At 43.4% G+C, this 25,833-nt stretch overlaps 1 protein-coding gene across 1 annotated transcript in view; it reads right to left on the bottom strand.

Annotated features, from left to right (window-relative positions):
- LOC8039024 (transient receptor potential cation channel trpm) overlaps window positions 1-25,833 on the bottom strand; it is a 74,238-nt gene that overhangs the window by 21,961 nt on the left and 26,444 nt on the right. Inside the window, exons 7-16 of the mRNA XM_042289122.1 lie at window positions 22,908-23,091; window positions 21,002-21,125; window positions 20,756-20,828; window positions 16,061-16,161; window positions 15,257-15,391; window positions 13,389-13,439; window positions 11,300-11,440; window positions 5,754-6,019; window positions 4,193-4,421; window positions 2,067-2,444 (exon numbers count right to left, since the gene is read on the bottom strand). Of these exons, the coding sequence (XP_042145056.1) occupies window positions 2,067-2,444; window positions 4,193-4,421; window positions 5,754-6,019; window positions 11,300-11,440; window positions 13,389-13,439; window positions 15,257-15,391; window positions 16,061-16,161; window positions 20,756-20,828; window positions 21,002-21,125; window positions 22,908-23,091 (1,682 nt within the window). The remainder of the gene's footprint in view (window positions 1-2,066; window positions 2,445-4,192; window positions 4,422-5,753; window positions 6,020-11,299; window positions 11,441-13,388; window positions 13,440-15,256; window positions 15,392-16,060; window positions 16,162-20,755; window positions 20,829-21,001; window positions 21,126-22,907; window positions 23,092-25,833) is intronic.

Below are 25,833 nucleotides of genomic sequence, written 5' to 3'. Positions count from 1 at the left end.
CCGCTGCCCAGATATTTTTTTTTCTGATCCTTAATATGTTTTCTTTCCTTTTTTTGCATTAACCGGAGATTCTTCCATTCAATTAAAACGCAATAAAACGAGGCCTTAAAATTTAACACGGGCTATTAAATTATTAGTGCTATGAGAACAAACAAAAACGTATTGCAGCTAACACCTAAATCAAAGTTGAATAAAACAGTAAAGAAATCTCATAACGTCTTTGCCTTTTGGAGCTCCTATTTGCACCCAAAATGACGCCTTTCTATGTTTGTATTATAGTATAGGATTTGGTATTTTATTAAGTAATTAGGCGCCCACCTGAATTTGTCTCGTACGTAACCGTTTTTTCTCCATGTTTCTCTAAACTAAGTGGGTTTTATGTAAATTCCTTAATTTGAGGGCCTGATATCAGCAAAAACAATATTTTTTTTTTCTCATAATAATACTTTTCTTGGAGTTTAGATGATTCCTTATCCAAATTATGTATTACTACATATCACAGACATAAAAAACTGCCGCGCCTTCTTTGGCATAGAATGACCTTACAGTGACTGAGGTTATGGCCAATATGTCGACAATATTTTGTGAAGCGACGCAAAAGTCGCTAAAATAATCTTTGGTCTGGCTCGGTTTTTTTTTATTTTTTGGACACAGAATCTCGGGTAGCCGGATGGAAGGCAAATGTATCCTACGTAATACTGACAGTGTCTGTGATACGTGTGATTTACCCACTCCCTGGCCGCAACATAACGTAAAAAATCAAACGAATAACCGAAAAATATCCGCAAAAACAAAAACAACAGCAAACATTTTTATCGAGAACATAAACCTCATATATTGTTATGCCATTCCACAAAATAAGCTGCGTAGAACGAATGCTGAATGACTAATACCAGGTACCAGAATCAGTACTCTTGGCGATTTTGGCATTGGTTTTTCAGACAAAATTGCTCTCTTCTAAGCTAATTAAAACGAAGCAAGCTGCACTAACAAAAGTTTGTACCGTCCCTTGCGCTGCGTAGGTACTAAGATTTCTAGACCTATAGGCAGCCTGCAACGCTGTTTTGTTTAGCGCCATCAAGCGACTGAAGCAAGAAACGTTGAGTTTGCCTGGGAGTGTGGGCTGCGTTGTTGAAACGTGAACTATGACTCAGGTGGCGCCGCTTAGGCCTATACTTCGTTTCAGCTTCGGTCCGAGCGCGGCCGATTTTATGGGCCGAAGGGCCAATCAAACACCGCAAGAAGCGCAGCGTCATGGCGTGCTCTCTGCGCGTGATAAGACTAGCCGGCGAAGGAGCACGCACAGAGAGACGGCGAATACCGGCTGGTTCTATCAACTGCAGAAAGCACGCCATGACGTTGTGCCTCTTTCGCTTTTTGATTGGCCCTTCGGCTCATAACATCGGCCGCGCTCGGACCGAAGCTGAAACGAAGTATAGTATCTGAAGCAAGAAATACTGGGTATCCCAGGAAGCCATCATTGCGTAACATGCCATTACGACGGAAGTTACGGCCCTGGCGAGCCAATCGGAACATGACTACGTATCATCGGAGTGGGCTTTTACTGCGAAGAAATATCAGACTTTTCGCTGCGTCATGCTCCAATATGTGCGCGCTGCGCTCGTACGAGTAGCGCGTATCGAAGCCGTCGGCACGCAATGTGCAGCTTATCGTTCACCCTTTACCAGGTTACAGCGAGACAGGGTAAAACCGTAGGCTCTCACTTTGTTGGCGCCGTCTGGCCGTTGCCGGCTGGCTATATTTCGTTCAACCCTACGTGTTAATAGTGATTTGAGTATCCAGAAGAAACACGGAGGCATGCACACGAACTAAAAGCGGAAAGTGAAGGCGAACTCCCAGTACTGAGGCCCTTATCTAGACACTTGGCGAAAAAGTCGGCGAGAGATCTGGCCGCCGTGATTGGCCAACGCAGCATGGACCTTGGCGCCGGCCAATCAGAGCCGCCTGATTTCTCGCCGGCTTTTTCGGCAAGTGTCGAGATCAGGGCCCGTGATTTGATCGAAACCCGCACTGCGTCGTAATCACCTGTTTATCAGCATACTCACGGCATGACTCCAGAACTTGGTCACCGGAGCAGCGTAGAATTCGTAGATCTTTCGCCCTAGACGAAGGGGTCGCTTTCTTGTCCTTATCTTGAGATAAGCGGCGTCGGTGTCCATGGGAAATAGACTTCCGTTCTCGAGGCGGTTGAAGACGGACGAACATTTCCGAGCCAGGGGTCCACCGAGCGAGTCCGTGTCGAGGTTGATGACTGGAGGGTTGAGGACGCCCGGAGGATCGTCCACGTCAGGGTTGGAGTCCTCCTCGTCGTCCTGGAGGTCCAGGTAGTGTTCCTCTTCTGTTTGGGGCATCAGCTGGAGCTCTTCCTTGGACTTAAACTCCAGCCAGAGCACCGTCGGTGGGAAAAGGAGGCCGAATATGACCTGATAGGAAACAACATAAGGTGATGACCGTCAGCAATAGTACCGTTGGATGATTTTGTTAACCTGCGTTGGTTTCCTAACAGTGAATGGCAAAAATACAATTGGTGCAATTCTGTAACGCTCTATCAACCTTTACTGCAATAGCCTTCAAGAGAAGGGTGACAGTATTGATAACTGAGCAAACAAATACTGTAAGTGTAAAGGAATATACGCCTATATAATCACAAGTTAACAAAGTGGCTTGTTGTTAAATTGTTTCGTTTCTTTCTTGTTCGCAATCAGGTAAATTGTAAACAAAATGTTGTACAAATTCTTAATCTTGAAATTAACTTCTACGGTTATTATCCACGGTTACCTATGGCCTCAAGCTCATAATTTTAAACGAGTGTTCATGTTGGTACACAGCTTAGTTAATTACGCATGTCATAGAAACAAACAAGACTGTTCAAACTTGTTTAATTTTTACTTTGCGATTTGTCGTCTGTTCGATCCTTAGATGTCGCGCGTATGAGAGGCGTTTAGGTTTGGTGCCTGCAACACATTTCTAACTGGTGTATTTACCGCGCCCAACAAAGTTGTCCCCGATTTTCGTTCGATGACGTCACGGAAGATTCATGCTGTTGCCGGTCGCAACCCTGGCGGCGTCCCAACAGCTGTAGTGTATGCGGCAGACGCCTCTTCTGGAAGCTTCGGCAGCCAGGAGTTGGGACGCCGCGACGACAGCGACACTCCCGTCCGCTTGTACTTTTTTCCCCGGTACTTCTAGCGCCAAACGCCAGGATCGCGACATCCAACAGCATGACACTCCGGCTTCTGTGACGTCATCTGTTGCCACTTAGGAACCACCTTTGATGTATCGGCAGGATAGGACGCTAAACGCAGCAGTCGGTGACGTATTCCATGCACCATTGTTTAGCTGATGGTACCCTAGGTCAACAGGTGGCTCTAACGTCACTCCGCTGCGGTGGCGCTGTTGTCGGTACGCAGAATGCGCGGACGCTACACCTCACTCTATTTTTGCTTCTGCGCAAGCGCGATGCCCAAAACCTTCCGTGGGCCAACGCGGGTTTTCTTGTGAAGCAGCGCGTCGACCTACTTTCAGCAGTTGGATATGCCACTGTTTCCACCAGAATATGTTTTCACACTTCCCCAGTACCGGTTACTCAAACTCTCACGTGCTTTATAGACCCGTAGCTCTCAAGTTTTCAGCAGCGCCTCTGGCGAGAAAAATCGGATATCTTTAGGTCGCTTTTACGTTCAGCGTCGCATTGCGTCCTTTCAGACGCCCCGTTAGCGCCCGTGACGGGACGCTGAGAGACGCTGACGAGACGCTTCTATACGCACGTGGATCATGCACAACGGGGACGCTAGGACGCTGCTTCAAGACAGCAGAACATGGCCGCGTCTTCCGGTTGAGGCACTTTTTTTGTGGTCGTGTCTCGTGGACGCTACAGCGCCCCCTGGCCGAGAGAACAGGCCCATTCGGAGAACAAGTCGTCTGCTTGCACAGGGGCTTACGGTGACGTCAGAGCGACGCTGCGTTCTGATTGGCTCTGATTCGAAGGATAGTGGGTAGACCTCAATACTAGATTCCTTGAGGTCTACCCACTATTTTTTTATCAATCAGCCAATGTGCAAGAAGCAGACGAACTTGCTCTCGCCATACACCGACGCTCCGTCTGCGTTTTGTTCAAGACGCGTCTTCTGAAGATATGAAGCGTAAAAATGCGAAACTTTGTTTCTTTTACCTTGAGGCTGACGTTCTTTCGAGTCCGGAGGGCTCCCATCCAGAGCTCTGCGAGAAGCATCTGGTTTGCCGTGTGCGCCAGGAAGCCGCTGTGGTTGGCGGCCACGGCCAGCCCCAGGCAGGTCTGCTTGCTCCAGTTCTGGAGCTCGTGCGTCAGCAGCTGCAGCGTGGTGCCTTCGTCTTGCCGGTAGCAGTAGTCCAGCAGGTCCAACGCCAGCTTTTCGAACTCTCTACGCTCAGAAGCAAAGGATGATCAAGTTATTTAGAGAGAAGAAAAACATTGTGCGTAGCCGAGAGGTTCAATGCTTTTATACACACTGTATAATAGTTTCATACATTAGTGTCATAAGATAAGGAAAGTCGCCAAATGAACGAATGACGCTGCAATAATCGGCATTTTTGAGAGTATCGATAAAGTTACTTAGAAAGGAAAACGGATGATGTTGCTTAGTGAAAGAAATTAGATGGTTGGCAAAAATGCAAGCTTCATAAGAGATGCCCAAGAATAAAGGACAATTGCGGGCTAAAGAGACGGACGATACAACAATAATGCTTTATTTTTTGAGCAGCGGCTATAAGTGGCTTGCATCCGTGTCACATCAGCTTCCACTGGAGAGATGCTGATGCTCAGTGCGTGCCTCATGGAGGATACCTTTCGCTTTATCTTTCTACTTTTTTGGAACCCCTTGCTCAGTTTGCCTTACTGACTCAGTTGTTAGCCGTTTCTTTGCAGAATTGTAACACTCTTTCTAGCGTTTTAATAGCTAATTGCATAGCACGAGCTAATGGCATAGCACTGTTTGCGCTCGTGCTCACGTCCTGCCGACCTCAGTTCTTGTGCTATGCCCACAATCACTTTGTAAACTAATCATTTGAGCCAGTCGAAAATACGCCTCTATTTCGTGGTCGATGTCTCCACTTAGAACCATGCTTCAGAATCGATGGTAACTCACAATCAGTCTCGCTTTTAAATATTTCACTAACAATGTTTTGAAGTTAATTTTTCTACATACGTGTCCACATTAAAAAAATTATCAGCTCCAATTATCCTCAAAGTCATATAACATATGAAATATAGTATTTAAGAAGTGACCGTCTAAATTTGTTGAGAAGGCATTTAGTAGCAGCTAAAGAGACTGGATGACATATTTGGTAATTACAATCTCCCCCCCCCCTAAATTTAGCGAAAACATTTAGGTCCCATGACCTGGATTACGTGACGCTATGGTATTCCGTGGCACTCCGACTTGACGGGTTAACGTCAGGTCACGTTGCGTCACGCCAAAACGTAAAGCACCCCGCGCCAATTTTCTATGAAAAGTTAAGAGAAAAGGCATGTCATGTGACCTCACGTCACGAGCTGTGGCCAACGTCACTGTGCCTTCGTGGTATCACGTGATACCATAACGTCACATTAGTTCAAGTATGCTGCAAACTTTAGCGAAAAATACTCCATTAAAAAGTATCCAGTGGTTTAAGATATTTTTAGGGGAGTTCAGCCCCCCCCCCCCCCCCTTTTTTTTTTAGGTGCGCCTCTTCAAAACCACGTTCCGCATTCTCACCTTGCGTTATGTCTTAGCTCCTCCGAGGCATCCGCTTCGAGGTCGTCCTGGGCGGCCTCGTGCGCCATGGCCCAGTAGAGCTTGGAGGCGACCAGGGCCCTGACGATGGCCTCCTCGCCGTTCTGCCACATGAAGGTGGCCATCTTTTGCCGCTTCATCAGCACAGCCCAGATCAGCAGCTCGTTGAACGGATGGCTGAAGGTCGAGTCCGACCCCAGGAGGGCGGCCGATGCTTCCGTGTTCAAGGCCGTGTGCAGAGTCGGAGCCTGTAAGGCGTCCATTAGCGTTAGCCTGGTGAGCATTATTCATAAAATTATCAGTAAAACAGACGAATTAAAAAAAAAAAAGCTAAACATTTTTTTTAGTGGTTTAACGAATCAAGTGCTAAGCTCCAGCGGCAACGAAAACACTGTCTGATGCGCACAATTACACCACTGTGTTTACATTTGGGTACTTTAGTGTCGCCTTCTGTGTCACTGCGATACGCGACAGGAAATGATCGCAACATTTAGGGAGAAAAATTTTCCACTAAAATTAGAGGGGGAATTATGACATCGCGTGACAACGTCGTGTGGCCCCGCTACGTCACGTGACGATACGTCACCTTATTCGCAGAGCCACGTGACATTAGGATTTCCCTCTAAGATAGGTGTAGAAAACCTTTTCGCTGAATTTTGCAGGCCGCAACCTAAACATACAACACATCCTGGTATCGGCTGCGAAATCTATCCAAACGAAAGGAAACCGAGACGAGAGCTCGCGAAATGAAGTCAGTTACCGGAGAAAAAAACAAAACTTGGGTGGACCAAACTATTTTGCCGTTCTGAAGTTCACAGCTGGCGTTTACTTGAATACGGTATTTGTATTGCATCGAGAGAAGGCAGATACGACTGGGTAGGGCAAGGGAAAATAGATGGAGCGGTTGCCTGTGATAGGTCGAAACCATATTCAATGAGATGTATTGATTCGCGTCAGGTTGCTTATGCTCTGTCACTGGTTCTCGGCCACTGATGGTTCGCGGACCCCATATGGATTGGCCGGGAAGATGGAGGGCCCCGTTCGTGGTGAGGGGAAGGGAAAGTATAGGTTAATTATGATAAAGATTTAATAAATAAATATAACTAAGTGCTTGTGTGATGTAGAGTTCTCCTATTGACATATACACGAGAAAACTCCCCGAAAATTGGAACGTTTCATCTGAATCTAAGAAAAAACAACTTTTATGGTCGGGCTTGAATGATGAGGCTGGGCTTCGCTGACCCCTAGAATGGCTTCGCGGACCCCCATTTAAGAACCGCTGCTTTCTGTTCGGGTTTGCTTTTTTTAGTCTCGAATAATTCGAATAAATTTTGTACTTTTTTTTAAGGGCATATAAAGTTAACTCGATGATATATACAAAAAGATGCACAGCTTTTTTGTTGCGTTCAACACAGGCAACCAATCGGCTCAAGCATTACGAAGCTACTCAAATATTACACGCGCATTAGTTTAGAAAAACCTATTCGTTGCATAACGTTCATAGGTTTAATTCATTCAAGATTCCGTCCTGCAACACCTTCAAAACTGATGCTTGCGCTCTTCGATTCGTTATATCAGCTACGTTACTAGTCACTACTAGCCAAGCGAGAAAATGCGAGCGAGGGTTTTCACCGCCGAGCGTCTGCGACGACGCTGACGAAGCAATTTGAAGGGCCAGAGGAAATACCACTTCTTTGTCTTTTTTCCTTTCATTCGCCGTCATCCCCGATGCGTTTGACTTTGTAATATAGGTTGTACTGACTAAATCTAATTTAAAAAAAAAAGATCACACCATGTGACAACGCAATTTTATCAGACTGCAGACTTCTCGCAAATGATGCTAAACCAGACATTATGTGCGCAATCGGGCAAAGTAGAAAGTCTTTTTGAGACAGGACGTATGTGTGTTCACTGCATCCGTCGGCGACAAAAACTCCCGAGTGTTTTCGTGTGTGCGTATGAATGCGTCATAAGTATTTTGTGCCGTGGTGTCGGAGAAATTATGCCGGAGAATCAGAGGTCCGCGTGTTCTCCTCCCTCACGGACAAGCAACGGTGCGTCCAGTGGATTGCAGCAATTCGTGGGAAAAACTTTCAGGTTACGAGCTCTTCAAAGGTATGTGGGCTTGGCATCTTTTTGCTTTGTCGGCCCTAGTGCTCTTGCACTTCCGAATTGTCAATGTTCCTGAAAGGACTATAAACACCCCTGCTGTTTTCTGCGGTTTATAGTGTAGGGACTTTTAAAACGAGAAACTACTTCCAAAGTGTATTGGAATATTTTGTCGCTTTTAGGCAAGCACATAATATTTTGTTTTGTGTTCAAGGTTTTGCATACTATATCACCAATAATGACATAGTGGCTATGTCGTCCAAGACTCCTATTTTGACCTACGTGTCTGAAAACTTCGTATTTGTGGCTGCGGAGGCACTCAAGCGTGCATACTGCAGAAAATAGTTGGTTCTGGAGAAGACACTTACTCACGATGAAGTGGTTCACCCTCCGATAGATGCTTTAAATCCAAGACTGCACCTTCCAACACTACTGGTCGCCAGTGTAGTGATGCAGGCTGAAGTTGTTAAGAACCAGCTTATATTTCCCAGCACACCGCTCAGTTCTTGAGGTTACGTGATCAACGAAAGATTGTCAAGGACCTGGAGGCTGGTGCTAACTACACCGCCAGAGGTTGAAGAGTTGGAGACGTGTGGCAAGCGACCACACACAACAAGCAGTATTTACACTCATCCTCATGTTCTCGACTAACATTCTTCTCAACAATACGTGCAAGGGAAAACATGATGTCTTAGTACAGGATGCAAGGTCTGCTCCAGCCAAAAAACGACTGTTTGTGTTCGCAATACGTTCGCGCTGTTTAAACAAAAACTTTGACAGAACCACGACATATCTGTAAACCGACATATTAAAGCACGAAATAGAGACCAAAATTAAACTGTCTCATGAAACGAACTATACATTTTGTCACGTTTAATTATTACATTATGGACTTCTGGCACCTAGTCGATCAGTCACATGTCGTGTCGCGTTTCCTCGTTTTGCTTTCTTAAAACAAATGACCCTTTTAAGTGGCGAACCGTCGCTTGTTTTTGTACATTTCCTTAACTACAAAAGTGTGCGACCAACTTGCCGTAGGAGGTAGAGAGCGTGCTGGGACTTTGATATTGCATTAGCATCAGTACCCACATTACAGGGAAAAGCTGACGGCGTCCGTCTGTGGACAAAACAGTGGAAAGGGAATCGCGCCGCGTAAAAAGGAGAGTAGCGAAAATCAAAGGCGAGAGGGATTTGACGTCACGGGGCGGAAGCCAATGCGCGCGCGGCGAGGCGAGGCGAGGCGAGAGGGATGTGACGTCACGGGGCGGAAGCCAATGAGCGCGCGAATGTGGGGGCGAGTCTGAACTTGCAGGTGTGCGGAGCGCGCATGCCTTGATTTGTGCTACAAAATGGAGTGTGGTGAAGTAATTACTCGCGCTTGTTCAAGTTGGCGGCAAAAACATTTAATGAAGATTCATTGGTGAATTCTTAGGGAATCCGTTAGCATGACCCTTGGGAAACGCGACACACGTCCCGCTCTGGGAAACGCTAATCTTAACGAAGTAAAAAGAGGCAGCGAAAAATAGAGGAAGCAAAAAAAAAAAGCCAAAAGGGAAAGCCAATATTGAAAAGTGAAGGGGTCTGCGTTAGCGTTCCCGAAAGGGGGAAGTGTGGCGTTTCCGAAGCGTCATGATAACGCATTCCCTAAAGATCAACCAATGGATCTTCTTTTAATTTTTTTATCTTTCGGAAACCGCCTGAAAGACGCTAGGCACAAAATACTTTTTCACGAGTGTCCAACTTGTGTGGTAAGCACGAACGTGAGAAATACGTTTCAAATTAAAAATTGTGGAAAGGGTGTAGTCGCTCATGTTTACCAGAAGTGTTTTCGATCGTCGTAACCTAACAGTAAATACTAACAGTCAAATTTTGATATGACTAATTATAGCAGGTGGAATTTGAATAATTACGTCGTCACGCACGGGTAAGTGACATACTTGCAATATTTCCAATCAAATCTACAGACTGTCCAGTCAGGGCGCCGACGCACCAAAGCCCAGCGCCCAACCAACTGCAGCGTATTCCGCTCGGCGGCCTAGCAACAGTGACGTCATGGAGCGGGTGTGCTGGCCTTAGTTTCTGGAAGGTCTTAGATCGCAGATACAGGAATACGCCCCTGTGATATTATTCGCGACAATGGGAGAAGACGTCTGCCATCACAGTTTCGCGAGTCTGAAAACCAGAGTTTGTTCACGCAGGACCAGTCACTTTCACATTAATCAGACCACCTCTGCAGGCAACTGCGTTAGTAGGTTTTTGGTGAGTGGCGTCACCACGGACCCAACCATGTGGGTGCACCCACCCATGTCTGACTCTGTGTGTGGCATTCCCGTGTCCTGGAAAAAGGGCATCCCTGTGGTTTACCTCGGCTCGGGGTACGTTTGATCAATGTGGAGTCCTCCGGGCGAGGTAATACACCACTTCGGCCCCGGCTTCTTATGGTGATTCAGTCCGTCGTCTCTTTTAGCCTCTACTTCCTTCTTTCACGTTTCTTTCCACATCTTTTTTTATTCTTCTACGCTATCTTAAACTTTTAATCCAACACTGAATTTGTAAGATTTCTTAACGAAGTTCAGAAACAAGATTTTTGTTTGGTTACTTCCCCAGATTGTGCGAGCACAGTTAACAGAAATTCCGATACTCCGCACATCTTTGACATCGTCTAAAATCATCGGCAAGCCTAATAGATCTTTAGCTAAGTTAGCCAAGCTTAAAACAAAATGCTGGGAACGTAGGTACACACACTCGTCTTTCCTATGCGAAGGAATCGAAATAAATGACCGAAACTAATAATTTGTGGAACGCGCGTGCGGAGTGCCCTTTGTTTTAGATTTCTGCTTCCTAACAGTTACAGCTACAGACGCCAGGACGCGCAGCGGGTGTACCTACATTCCCGGCATTCTCTTTGATGCTTGGTTAATCCTATAAACGCTCTATTGGGTGTAACGTTTTTTTGAGTACTTCTTTACATTTTTGCGGCGTTTTCATGCGCTTAGCAAGCAAACTGTGGGAACTGACCAGGCATTCTAATGGGAATGCAAGTATTTTGAAATGTGGTAGAACAAACTTTCATTCTTGAGATCTCAATTTAAGGAGAGGTAGCTATCGACGATCGGTAAAACAGTGTTCACTTTATATTTTTTGCGGAAATGTGTTTGGACTTATTTTCGATTCACCACTCCAGCTGTTTGTACAGGAAAAAAAGCGCAGTGAACCAAAGAACATAAAATCGGTCTCATGTTCTGCCAACATCCACTAAAGTGGACTTACGTAGCACGTTTCCTTAGGAACGGCGGTAATTCAGTGCAAACTTCTCACTTTTTTTATTATTGAAATTGGAACAATACGCTGATGCGGACGAACAGATGCTACATGTTGCAACATTGCATTTACGACCTAATTATGCGCAGTGTACTTACGGTGGACATTCGCCGCATGACAGTCGAGTACAGGTTTCTGAATTTTCGTCGACAGTAGGCTGACCGATAGGCTCCGCCCATCAGCTTCTCCACAACCAATCCGATGTCGTACAGTGTGTATCGGTACCCGGATGGAAGATTCTGCGCAAAATCAACATTCAATGTGAGAACTAGAGGACACATTACACATTAAAGGGGATCAAAGGATGCTACAAAACGCAGCTACTTTCAGCTAGGAACTAACATTTATTGAATAACAACGGGAGTTTGCTGTTGTGACCGTACACTTAATACTCGGTGCGAGATGGAAGGGCTTATGTCTTCTACTGTCGGGGTCCTTCTCAATATCGCCACGCGCGTCGCCGAGCAAGCGCGTGCGTAGCCGAATGGTTATCATCTTTTCTTTTACGCAGAGGGCCTAGGTTAGGTGTCTGGGAGCGGACACTCATTTTGTTATTTCGCTAAATGTCGCGTTCTGGTTAATTTGAGGACACTTGTCTATTCGAGGTCCGAATGATCTACGCGCCGAACCTTCCACGTCGAATGTTCGAGGAGCCCACACGGGTTCACAAACCGCTCCGCGTGGCGGTCCGGAGTGAGTCTCGCCCCAGCGCTCCATCCTGCCGTTTCGCCGCCATCGACGCATGCGACGCTAGCCTTGTGCTATTTTGTTTTGGGCACAAGTTGACCACGATAAAAGTTGAGTTTCTTTCAGTTTTTGTCGCCTCATCAATCGTCATTCGTGACAATAAATGACATGGAAAGTAATTAGTCGTGGCCAGTTATAATCACGTACAAACCGCCTTCGCCATTAAGTAATTCGTTAGAGTGCGTAGTTAATTGCCATTTGAGGAGGGTCGGTGACCCACTAACGATAACGTCATGACTAGGTCTCGTCTTCAAAGTGGGAGTATTGAACTTTGACAAAATAGAACATAGTCTAACTAGGGAACGCTGTCGTTTCTTCATGAGCGCACATGTGCGAGCCATCTTAAATTCAACATTCTGCTAAAACCTATTCAAGAGACCCAGCACGATTCCGGATTCAACGTCTGACACATGATTTCCTTTCGGGTGTATGACACAAAGCTGCGGTTCCATCGAGGTGGAATCAGCGTTTTATTATTAACTAATTTAGACGATATTCTCGTTATGCCTTACGTGAACTTTGTCTCGAATTTAACGAACTACCTTCGATCGTGTTTCAATTTTCCCGACGTAGTAAAATGACAGTTCGGAAAATAAAATCGGGTGATGCGTCATTTGGCAACGTATTCAAACTCATAAAATGACACACCAAAACAATAAGCCACGGACGTTTTTTAGTCGACATCTGGGACTTCAGCGAGCCGGTTTAAGATCGAAGCGTTTATTTGTTTAGCTGAGCAGTAACTTACAACGCATGACTGTAGCGTTTCGCTCGAAACCATTAAGGTGTCGTCCCGCTCGGAATAACTCGTGAATAGATCTTTATCGGGCTGGGGTGCGTATGATGATAAATCATACGCAGTAGCAAAATAATTGCACTGCGTTATCGCAAACGAGAACTATATATTACTTTTCCCGATAGCACTTTATACTCAGAAACTCAGACGCTTGAAGTATAAATAACAATTTCATTTTTTTTAATTAACTGGCTCAGTGGCGTGGTGAATGCGGGGGGGGGGGGGGAGGGGGTTATAACCTAGGGGTGTGCTGGTGCCCTCCCTCTCCTCCTTAGTCATTTATTTTGTAAAGAACTTGGACAGTACTAGTACTTAATTCAGACAATTCAAAATTTGTCTAATACAGAATCCCGTTGCCCCTTCCTATCTCTTAAACACTTCCGACGCCTGGACTCGTAATATACTCAGCGGTGTTCGTGAAAAAACACTCGCAAGAAAGACCAGTCGGTTGAATTGCGCCCCGTGGGCCTTTAACGAAATCCCTTTGTGTGTGACGAAAGAGCGAGTCCAATTTCACGCCGCATCACTCCCGAACCACGCGGCACTTCTGTTTCGATTTTACTTTCACATAAAATTTGAGCACAAAATTTCACAACGAAAACCAGCGTGGCAGGCGACACGGGACGCCATCGAGCATCTCTTACCTTGCGCACTTCTTTGACGAGAAAGCGGAACGTGTTACTTGGTCCGTGTTTCTGCAAAAATTGGAGGAATTGAGACGACACCCGTTGTTCGTGTCGGCGTCGCATTGTCGAAATAGCACTCTCTTCAACCTCCGCACTGATCGAAAAACCGACATACGAAGAATCGCCGCATAGCAAAATGGGATTCGCATTTGAGCACACATGTCGTCAGGCACTCGAACTTTCCCGAGCGAATGCTATCTCGAAATAACCTAAACGACGCGTCTTATGAGCGCCTACCAGACTTCAGTGCGTTTCTTAGTTATTGCTTTTGTTTAGTTAATTTCTCTTCGGCGCTGTGGAGATAACTTAAGCAATGCCGGGATACCAGAAGATGGTGTTTGCCAAGCTCTTTATGACTGGCATGCCTGGATAGGTGTCATGGAGCGTACCCTCCTGTGTACTGATAATGCCTGCACATTTGAAGTGAGGGCCCCATATTTATTTTTATTGAGCTTCAAAGAAGAAGAAAGTTACCCTATGGCCTGGTATTCATCGCTTAAATGATATTGTTTCTTGTAATAAACACATTAATAATAGTAAGCAAAAAATATCACTACGTGCCTGATTGCACCTTGTATTTGCAAAAGATCACACTTTGTATTCGATGAAATGTCGGGACCATGCAGCATCTTAATTGCATCATTTAGGCAGTACAAAATTTTGGCAAATTTACAGTATATTTTCTGCATCAAGAGAACTTATATTGTGTGATACCGTACTTACTCGAGTAATAGCCGCACTGTTTATGAAGAAAGTCTGAGGGTTCTCTTTTCCGCGGAGCACGCAGATTGCCAATCACCGCGTTCGACCGCATGATTCCAGCTGTTTACATGACAGAGATAACGTCTTTGTGCCAAGAAACCATCTTTGAAGATAGCATTTCTATGGAGAATTGTATTCTCGATCCGGTTATTCGCTATGTTATTTATGCGCAACGCAATGATTGTTTGTATATGTGTTTTGTGGTAAAGTAGACGCAAGGGCCTTGTTCATAAATAGTGCGGCTATTACTCGAGTAAATACGGTATCCCCAAGAGAGAGTAATACATTTTAAAGCTCAATATTAAAAACAAACAAAAAAATATTAAAATCAATATAGAAATTGCAGGTATAAATCGATATTTTTACGTGTGATTATTTATTTACAACATTGAAAAACATTTCTCTTGGCTACCAGTTGAAGTCTTAAAAATATATCAATTCGACATCTTATCATACAAAATACCTTGTACATTTTCTTCGAATTATAATATAATTTATATCCACGTTATATTCTAGCAATAAACAGCGAAGTGCTGGTTAATTCAAATTAATAATGTCAGCCATACTTTGTAGCTCATTTTGACAAGAGCGGGTTACGATTTTATTAGTGCATTTTTTATTCTGTTCAATACTGTCAAAATGCATAAAATCACCATTCGTACATGACCGTATTTACCACGTGTTAAGATCGAGTGTGTGAATATATTTATGAATCCATGAGCACAGTGTCATTTTATGCTTCAACATAACATTACATTACAAGAATGATTTTCTTGACATTCTTAAAACGAACATCGATTCCACTCAAACTACTATTCACCCACCTATATAATATTTATCGAACGGTTGTCAACAACAATTTGCTTGAAAATATACAAAAAACAACATTAAATAACCTTAATACTCCATGACCTTTAGATTACATGCCTTTACTTACACAGGCTGATAATACAATTTCCTCGTCTTCCTTTCCACGTAATAATGCGAATGGCCAATGACGGACATTTTACACGATGGCTTCCAGGCCATGGTTTTACTCAGGGAACTTTTATGAATAAACTTACGGTGCAGTAGAGCTCTTCCAGACGCGGTATGGTCAAGAACTTGTGCATGCTGACTCCATTTTCTAACAAGAGTTGGACAAAATCCACTCTATCCATCGTAAGGGCGTCCATCATGGTTTGCTCCAGTGCGCCGGGCTGTTGAAAGATCGCCAAAGGTTTGCGTCAGATACCTTCTTTTCTACATTCTAACAATAAATCCAAACACGATGGCAGTGGAAGCCGACCGGAAGCAAAGCTGAATAAGCTAAGCTTGGAACAACCAAAGTTTCCTAGTGAGGCTTCAGTGCCACTTTGAAATTTGTAGTAAATTCCTAATCGAACGTTAAATCTATCATGCGTAAGGACTACTCTCCCTAGGGCGTAACGTTATTCGGTATTTTGAATCTTTTATAAATTATATAAATTTCACTAATTTAGAAACCGCATTTAAACAAAATAAAATATTTAGGTACAATTCATTCTCATCTGCCATTCCTCACTATTACAAAACTTCGGTGAATAAAGTTCTAACAAATAATTATATTGAAGGGCAGTTGTATGCCGTTAAGAATTTATTCTCCATAGCCAGCAATCGTAAGAATAATTTTCTGTATCTAATGTGACATTTTTTTTTTAATTTTCATACAATGCTTTTTTTTGTTACCGCAGTACATAGTAGAGACAAAAAATATATCCTTTTATGAATTTTGATATTGACGTCATTTATAGCAGTATGCATTTCTGAGCCTCTAAACGCACAATAAAAGTAAAATGAGAAAACCGTTATTCCTTGTAAATTAAATTTACGACATATTTTCCGCTCACCGCCCACTCTTGTCCGTAGACAAAAATGTCCGACCTTGCCAGATCCGCCCGGTTCCAGGTCAGTGCCAGATTGAGCTGATCAACGGGTGGAAGGAACTGTCCTGATAAACAAAGCAAAAACAATTTTGGCCTCTTTTCACTAAAGCAACTCACATTCAGGCGTTTTAGTTTATGAAGTATGCACATAAAATCTCTCGAACACATGCTCTAACAGAAAGTAGAAAGAAGTTACTTTCACTTGTATCTGAAATATTGTGGTATCTATATTTATGTAGTTGGCGCAGTGCATATTTAAGCTCCCACGTGAAATCAATTAAAGGATTAGAATAAGCAAAGATAATTTTTTTTTTACGCACAGTTTTTGTTGGTATTGTAACCAGAGTTGAGAAGCACTTCATTTACATTGCACTTAAAGTACTACTTCAAGTAGGGTTAGAAAGCTTGCAGTTTACTTGAAGCAGATTCTCTGAGTATGCACTTGTACTTCATTTAAAGTATTTTTTGGTACTTTTCAAGGAAAGTACAACCACCGACTTCAAAGCACATTCCCCAAATTTATTCTCGCTGAAATTTTGTTCTTTCAAGAACCACGCGCTCTGGGTCTTTGGCTTTTCTAGTACTGTACACAACCTCTAAGGTTGATTATAAGAGTTCACCAACCTTTAAAAAAAATCGCATATAGTCTTATGAAAACGCACCATCGTCTTTTGAGAAGTAATCCGTTCACTTTTGATCAAACTAATGGCGGCTATTCGACCAAAACAAATCAGTGCCTTACAAAATTTATTGTGTTAAATAGTTCATAAGACAGAGTAAAACAACTTGACTTTATCCAAAATCTGCGTCTATTTTCTAAAATAAGTGATGCACCCCCGTCACCCCTGGGGCAATACATATCATTTTAAAAAATGAAAGACGTTCACAATTATCTGTAAGGCCGAATTAGAGCGCAGCTCTTGAGGAGGAGGAGCGGAGGGTACGGAGGGGAGAGTATGTCCCTGTTCCCCCTCCGTACCCTCTCCTGCTCTCCTCCCATTTAGCGAAAATGTTCTTCTACGTTTCCCGCTAAATAAAGCGAAAATTTCCACAATAAATTTAGCAGGAAATGTGGTAACATTTTTTCACGAAATTTAGCGAAAAATTTAGCGAACTTTTTCCAGCTAAATTTAGTGGGGACAATGAATTGGTGTTCAGGTCACGTGACGTAAATTTCAAAGCTAAATATAGTGGAAAACTTTCAGCTACATCTTTCCGCTAAATTTAGCGTGACATCACACTGACGCCACCCCATATTGACGTCACACGTGAAGTCACGTGTGACATCAGGAGGGTAAAAGTTTCCCGCTAAAACGTTCCCCGCTAGATTTAGCAGAAAATGTTCCTGCGAAATTTAGCAGAAAAAATTTTCCGAGAAATTAGCCGGGGAAAATTTCGCCCTTGTGACGTCACACGTGACATCACTAATGACGTCATTGTGGGACACGTCCCATAATTTAACACGTGGTTACGCCGACGCCGACACTGCTCAGCCCCGTAACGGACACCTAAAACCTGCGCTCTAAAACACTGCATAGGGGACTGAGAGGACGTCATGAAAGGTTTTATTGAAAAGTACTTGTACTTTCTTTGAAAGTAAATGGTATTTATAGTACTTTACTTGAAATATATTGCGCTCAGTGTACTTAATATTTTACTTAAAGTACATAACCTCTCCCTTACTGTCTACTACTTTACACTTTACTTCGAGTACTTTTTATATGAACTTTACCCAGCACTGAAACATCTTTTCTCGACTAATCAGTTCCGAGTCTCCCTCATAGCTACCGCGTGGGATAAGATAGAACCTATCTTGACAAAGCAGCTAACAGGGACTTCTACCAAATTTAGAATGAATAAAGTAGCCCTGATAAAGGTCACAGCTTTTTTGTTACAAGCGATATGAATTTATGATCATCCGCTCAAAAAAATTATCAGTTTGGAAACATTTCAGTTTTTTTTTTCGAAAACGTTTAAATAACATCTACAAATGTTTGCGTAAGCTTAACTTGAGCTTATGACCAAACAAGTGGTATAGATCAAATATCACGCTAAAGCCACTGGTATTATTTTGTGCTGATATGCAACTAATTTCAAGCATACATCGTGCAATTAACGGGTGAAATCTTTTCACCCAGAAAATCATAATGAAATAAACCGTCGAATTGGGTGGTAAACATTGTATATTACCCATAGTAAAGCTTTAAACTCCTTTGAGCTGAATCAGATCATGCATAGTTTAAGACGTAGTTCCGTTCATACATTTTCTTTATTAAGGTTATATTATTCTTTTTAAGATTATATCAAGAGTGATTTGTAGAAAATGTAATTTGATTTTCTTTTTTTAGAAATGAGCTCTTACCTAATGAGCTGTGGAAAGGGCAGGCCGAACAGACTGAATCCACATACTTGACACCACGTGACATCTTTATTTCACCAACAACAAAACAGAGCTTAAATGTCAGATTATAAAAATCGTTTCGAAATATTGTCCTAGAAGAGCTAACGGTCAAATGCCTCACTTATAAATGTCAACATGACGGTTAGAGAGCATAGTTCCCACTACCTCGTCCAGCTCATATATCTCTGGCACTCAGTTTCTAGCGCCGGCTTCTCACGAAATAATATTTGAAAAATACGACACTTCCTAAACCTCAATAATTGTGAAATGGGTTAAGAGGGGAAGCCCGAGGTCTTGCTGAACTTCAAAGTTTAACCTTAAACTGAGATTTTTTTGTTTTCTTAAACACAATGTAAGACACGGAACATGCAAACACAATTACAAAAAATCTCATTTGGATTAACCTATAAACTCATGTGGCTCATTTCTTCATTCATGGAGTGGGATCTTTTCGCTTTTATTAGTTTTTTGGTCCCCACAATTCTCTGGCAAGAGAGATTAGCTGGGATTGGGGGAAAGGATTAGTACCCGGTGATTCACGGAAGATTTCCGCCACCTGATATCGGCCATCTGCCAGGAACAAATCATCTAGCGAAATCGACTAAATACAAACAAAACTTGTGACCGCTATGTCGTTTTTGTTTTTTATCTCTTTATATCTTGGGGTCGTAGAATTTGTTCGGGCATGCAATTAGTCAAATAACATCCCAGTGGGGCACGGCTGGCCGCAGCTTCATTATTTTCATTTGTTTTTGGGACATCTGCTTATAGTGTGAACCATAAAAGTATCTATAAAACGCAAGCACGCGGCCATTTGTTGAAGCAATAATAGCAGAATCTTACTCCTAATTTTAATGACTTTTGGTTACTCAACATGTGGGCCCAATCTATCCTCATTCGACCGTCACTTCCATAATTTATTGATTACTTAAGTGTGAGAAATTAGACGTTATATGGATACTGCTTTTTTTTTATTCTTATGTAAAGGTCTTTATTATGTGAATAAAATTCATATTTTAGATCTTTACCGACTGCTGTGTTGCACACCTTGCACTTTTGGCACACTGGAGTTGCCGGCGTTACATGCCCTGTGGTATTTTCTTTGTGCACAAATGTATGAAAATTTCAGCCGGGCTGTGCAGAGGAAATATATTTCCTTTGCAAATAAATAAATATAAAAATAAATCTCGTTTTAACTCTTTCTTTCTAAACAAGTTTAAGCTGACCAATACGAGGAAGTGTGGCAAGTTTAATTTGAGACTTTGGTACTTGGTAAAGAGGGGTTTTACATGAACAGAGAGTATAAATCTGAACTATAATCCTGATTCCCAGTGAGCCTTTGACTTTCCTTTTATCCTTTTTTTATTTTTTTACGCGTTGACACGACTATGTTGTCTTTGAGCTTGCTTCAAGTTTTGTAGAATCTATTTTACCTCTTTATTACATCTGCATCCTACACTTGACTCTTTCGAACGTGTGGTAGCGTAACGCGTTTCTTCAAACTTTCTTCAAACTTTCAAGATATAATAAAACACTTTTTGTTTAGGATATAATATATTTATAAAGAATGTCAGCTATAGTGATCTCTATGAGTATGCTTCTTCGTAATCTTTCGACAATTACCAGGGGCGCAAACACCTTTTAGTTCTATATATATTTTGTTTTGTTTACTCGTTATATATAATAATGCCCGGCATCAACTCATTCCTTTCATAGTGCCCGTATGAGTCCTCTAGGTTTACTGCATTATGGTGATGATTACTCGAGGCAGGTGTTGCTGCCCTGAATCACACACAAACTCCGTCGGTGACATAGAGCGTCCAACTACGCCGAATATTGAATGGTGGTACAGGCACCAGTTGGGAAAACGTGGTATTGACTGCAGTCACTGCCAACATTAACAAACGTGTGGGTGAAGCGAATTATGTTCTCGTTTTCTTATTGGTTCTTCGGAGTTTTTATTGGGAAATGGCACAAAACTGTTAGCCACATTAAGACGCTCGTGACACGCCCTGCTTCGTGTTTCTTAAGCATTTAGTAACAATACCTTTATCATCTCCCAAGCAATGCTGGCTTCTTTAACAATCCTGTCCTTAATACTGATTATACTTCTCACCTGCCATTCTCCAACCGTCTCAGATTCCGTTGACTTCGGCTCAAAACTTATAGACTTCCGTGACATTTCACATGTATTTGTTACGTCGTACTCTTCAAGTACTCTTCACGAAGCCTAGACATAATGTAGCAGTTGCACGTACCTTTGAGCAATGCTGACAGGACTGCCTGGTCTAGTTCCTTGCAGGGGCCCTCTCCCATTCGGAACACCGTTATCTAAAGAAAACGTCAACAAAATTAAGAACAAAACAATAGCAGACAATAGAACAACTTGATTACGCGATTCGGTCAGTGCTTCGTGCATGAGTCTCTCGGATTTGCAGAAAGGGTTGAACGTTGTCTGTCTTTAGTTGACAGATGGGCGGGTGGTTGGTGGGCTAGAAACTCACCAGATCTTTCTTCTTGATGGACTGCAGGAGTTCCACGTAGACCTGTTCAGCTTGCTCTTGTTGGATCTGGAAAGTCTTCTTGATGGTCGTAATCAGCTGATCGCGGAAGCCCTCGGGAAGTTTACTCCTGTGCCATGATGCGTGTTACTTCGATTTCACCAAACGACAAAGCTCAGACGATACACGATCTTAAGAGAGTGCAGTTATTCACGGGACTCACTCAATAAAATATAATCACAGAGGAACCACTGTTTCCGGATTTCTTTTACACTTGGCCAAAATGTTCTCCCCAACAGCATCTAAATTTTAAGTGTATTTCACTCTATTGGGGAGGTTTCCGAAGCCCGGACCGGGGGCCCGATCCAACTCGGAAGGTCTTCAGACCGGCCCGGGGCTGACCGCAGTACTTCCAATGAAGCCCGGACCACGGCCTGCAGCCTGCTTGCAGCAGGCCAGGCCGGCGCAAACATCGCCCCGCTTAGAGAAACGGTGTCGCAACGGGAATCATCCGGGTAAAGTAAAAATACCACAAAAAAATGAGAGAAATTTGCGTATCATAAGATATGTCCTCGCACCACGACCGCCATTCTTAGTCCCCAGCTTCATATCTGGGTAACTACATTTGTTAGAATTCCTTTACGTTCCCACGTATGTTGTGCTTAGTATCCTGTGTCACATTTTTTATTGCATATTGTCAATATCAGCTCTATCTCTTCTGCACTGTGCGAAAATGCCGAATTTCCTATGCGCTTTGATTTATGCCTGGTTAGTTTTCTGGGTCCCAGCTACTGTGTAATATCATAATTAGTTGAATACTGAATTTCAAGATAAAGTGTATGTATTCATCCACCTTAGATTATTTCTATTTTTAATTCTAACTTTGAATTTTATATTGAATGGCTTGTCTAGGATTATTTAGTTAGTTTCTTTTTTGTTTTCTCATTTAATTTTATCACCCCTCAAGACAGCAGCAGGTCCCCGATCCGGCTTTTTAGCCAACAACGTTTGAAGACCCCTGCTCGAGCGCATCAGAGGTTCATCAGGTTACGGGCGAGGCTTGTTATTTGAAGTTACTTCAAGTACAATTTCGCTATGCGCCGAAAGTCTTCACCTGACATGTTATGTTGGTAAGACTTTTTATAAAACTATTTTTTAAGCATTATATAAATTTGAAAACTATTTATTGTATTATGAACAAAATCTGTCCTATTCGAACGTCATTCTTCTTTGGCAATTGTACGAGATTTTGTATAGAACAGTTTTGCGTAAATCATTTATGAACAATATCTTCTTCTGCGCATGTGTTCTCAATCATAATATTTTTTTTAAAACAACTTTGTTTTTTTTTTAAATATTTGAGTTAAAAAAACGTACACTTTGTATGTGAACCTTGCAGACATACTTATTCCTTGTAGAAATATTTCCAATAAAAACTTCGAAAACGAACTTGGCACATATCGGATTGGTAAAAATAAAGAACAGGAAAGAACGAAAAGAGAAAAAAAAGACAGACACTCAAACATCTTTCAACTCGCAACATCACTTAATTATGTTCGCTATAATTTGGCAGCAAACCCAGAAAGAGCTAAAGAATTGTAGTGGACATCATTAAATATCATTTCTCGTTTAAAAGCAAGCCGAACGTCTACCTCTGTCCCTCTGTGATTTTAATTTGACACGGTTTTCTTATCTTCCGAGTTGATTTTTTTCCAACTGACGAGTTTGAATTAGACGCGCTCCGTATACTAACCAATATTCATACGAAAACTAGTGAAACTTTTCTTTCACTGTGTTTACTGCCGCTGTAAAAATATAGCAGAGAGCATAGCCAATACAAAAATAATCCAGAAAATTCTTGCACCACACGAGCATGTCGTTCAGTTTAAATGATAACGTTGAATCTTACTCGTCATCCGGGATGTAGCGATGTGCGAAAGCGATGAGATCGGCTGCGCGACCCGAGCCGTCGCACACCACCACGGGCACCGGAGGCAAGTCCGTGACGTACTCCAGGACGGTGCGCACGGTGTTCAGTCCACCTTCGACGATCACGCACACCACCGGGATGCCGCACCACTGCACGTTGGAACCTGCACAAGCAGAGGCGGCGACGCGTCACCGTGTTATAACACCATATTAATCTACCCCTCGAGAACCTTAGCGGGTCGCACGGAACGAGTCCAGAACTCTAGCGCACGCGTCAGCAAGTGAGGCCTCATAACGCCGCCATTGTTGATCCCGGTGTATGGGGACTGGTCACGCCCCGCGTTTCTTAAAATGTCATTGACTCCCACGTAAGCATGTCGTCAAATACGTTCATTTTCAGTTTAGAATGCATACTAATATGTGTTGAGCAAGAGCTGTAAGGAAAATGCCTTGGTAGGTTTCCCACAGGACCTAAGCTTCTGGCGTGTTACGTTGCGCAGTGTTTTGGTGGCTCTACTTTAGTCCCTGGCAGCTAAGGATACGCGGAGCGTTTCGAATCAACAGAATCTCATTGGCGTCCCGCAGCCAATCGGGTTACAGCATTGGCCGATGCGAACGACGAATAACCAATCGCGAGGCAAAGGGCGTGAACATTACAAGCCACGCCCTATACCTATGGGGCGCGCAAGTTCGTCTGCTTCTTTTGCAGGGGTTGTGGTGACGTCAGAAAGACCCTGAGCTCTCATTGGCTCTGACTGAAGGATTGTGGGTAGACATCAAGGCGGCTTGCTTTTGGATCTACCCACTATCCTTCAATCAGAGCCAATCAAAGCTCGGCGTTCTGATGTCCCCCACGACCCCTAAAAAAGAAGCAGACGAGCTCTCGCGCCCCATAGGCCATTTCAATGTCCGATGTCAAGCGGGAGTCTACCCAGTAACTCGGAAACAGAATGATTAATGACAAAGAGATAAAAAGAAACCGGTTTATTATTTACCCCGACCATGAGGGAGGCCGGTAAACAGCGCACACTTCCATGATGAAAATAATCCCTGGAGAAGGGGAACAAGAGGGACAAAGGACAAACACAAATCTCCAAACACAGCTAGGTGACTGGTGCGCGACCGAAAAAATCCGCCTGGTCCGGGTATCGAACCCGGGACCTCTCCATTACAGGTGGAGCGCTCTACCAATTGAGCTAACCAGGGGTTAGACATCAGTAGAGCAAACGGGTTTTATCAGCCGCCACCAGTCTAACACCAACAAGGGTGAAGCTTGCAATTTAAGGTTATGATTATAATGCAATTAAATGCAAAGGTGCAAGCGAGCTGGACAGTAAAGATGAAAATAATCCCTGGAGAAGGGATTATTTTCATCTTTACTGTCCAGCTCGCTTGCACCTTTGCATTTAATTGCATTATAAGCACACTTCCAATTTGTTGCCGAATGGAACCCTAGCGTCACGAAAGGACGGTCTTTGATGTGTGTCACTTGATGGCGGGACACCCGCAGTGCCCCGGGATCGACCAGGGAGGTTCGCACTCCTTCTTCAACCAACATATGAAAGCTTGTCACTAGTTTGTGCATTGACACAGTGATCAATGAACAAGCCAGACATCGTAAAACCTAAGACCTGGGTGATAAAAAAAAACGCAAGTAAAGTGGCACAGCCTTTAAAAAGGAAGACATTTTGTCGGTGTTCCTTTGTTCTCGCTAGCACGAGGGCTTTGGGAAACTCTGGGTTATTTTACTACTCGCAGGCCTTTTATACACGGCCGCCGTCTTTTTGAACAACGGAACTTCCTCTATGCGGGAAGGCATTGAGTGGCTCTCTGCAATCCATTGGAAGGAGCTCGAGTTTTAACCCCAAACGTCACTTAATGTTTGATTTCTCACTCCTATATTTGTTTTACGTTTTACAGATTGTAATGTCTTGGTTTTGTCCCGCATATCGGTATGCGAACAGTCGCGGGATTTTTTTATTATTCATTTTCCTACCAACACATTTCCGTCTAACATGAGGGACAATACTTCTGTTGAACTCAAAAAACCGTATTTAAAAAAAGAAGTCGACTCTCCGCAAAGTTTTATTAGATCCCCTTCTATACGGTGAATTTTAGCTATATGCATCTGCACTTAAGATTAGTGATTTGTTATTCTGTTAAAACGTACATATTTCAAACATGAACATACCGTTCTTCCTTTCGGCCAAGTAAATATTTTAAGAACTATTTTTCCCAGCGTAAAAACAATGCGCAAAACTTGTTGATTTTTTTTCTTCTTCTTCTTGAGCTGACATTTCTGGTAGACGGCTTACCTGGTCCCGTATACAAGCATACAGCACATAAGTGGGCTTTACCTTTTTACCTTTGCCCCTTAATCTGTACGAGAATATAATATTAGAGCGCGGCTCTTAGGCGCCCGTTTCCGGCTTGAGCGGCGTCACCGTCGGCGTAACCGCCCGTAGCATTATGGGAAACGTCCCATAATGCAACGCGTGGTTCTCACTCGTGACCCGCGCTTTGCTTTATGGGACGTTTCCCACAATCATTTCACACGTGACGTCAGGTTTGCCGTCACGAGGGTCCCGCGCGTTGCGTTATGGGAAACGTCCCGTGATGTAACACGCGGGTCACGAGTGACCCGCGCGTTGCATCATGAGACGTTTCTCATAATGACGTCACGCGTGACGTCACGAGAGTCACGAGTGACGTCACGAAAGTCACAAGTGGCGTCCCGAAGGTCACGAGGGTTACGAGTGACGTCACGAGGATCACGAGTGACGTCACGAGGGGGAGGAAGGGAGGAGGAGCGGAGGAGAATAAGACGAGGAGGGAGGAAGGCGAGGAGGGGAGTGGGAGAGGGTACGGTGGAGGAGGGGCATACCCTCCCCCCTCCTCCTCAAGAG

This window comes from Ixodes scapularis, unplaced genomic scaffold (genome assembly GCF_016920785.2).
Source record: "Ixodes scapularis isolate PalLabHiFi unplaced genomic scaffold, ASM1692078v2 PGA_scaffold11__112_contigs__length_91849675, whole genome shotgun sequence".
Lineage (NCBI taxonomy): Eukaryota > Metazoa > Arthropoda > Arachnida > Ixodida > Ixodidae > Ixodes > Ixodes scapularis.
The sequence above is the reverse complement of the archived record's forward strand: the minus strand, read 5'-3'. Positions and strand labels throughout refer to the sequence as shown.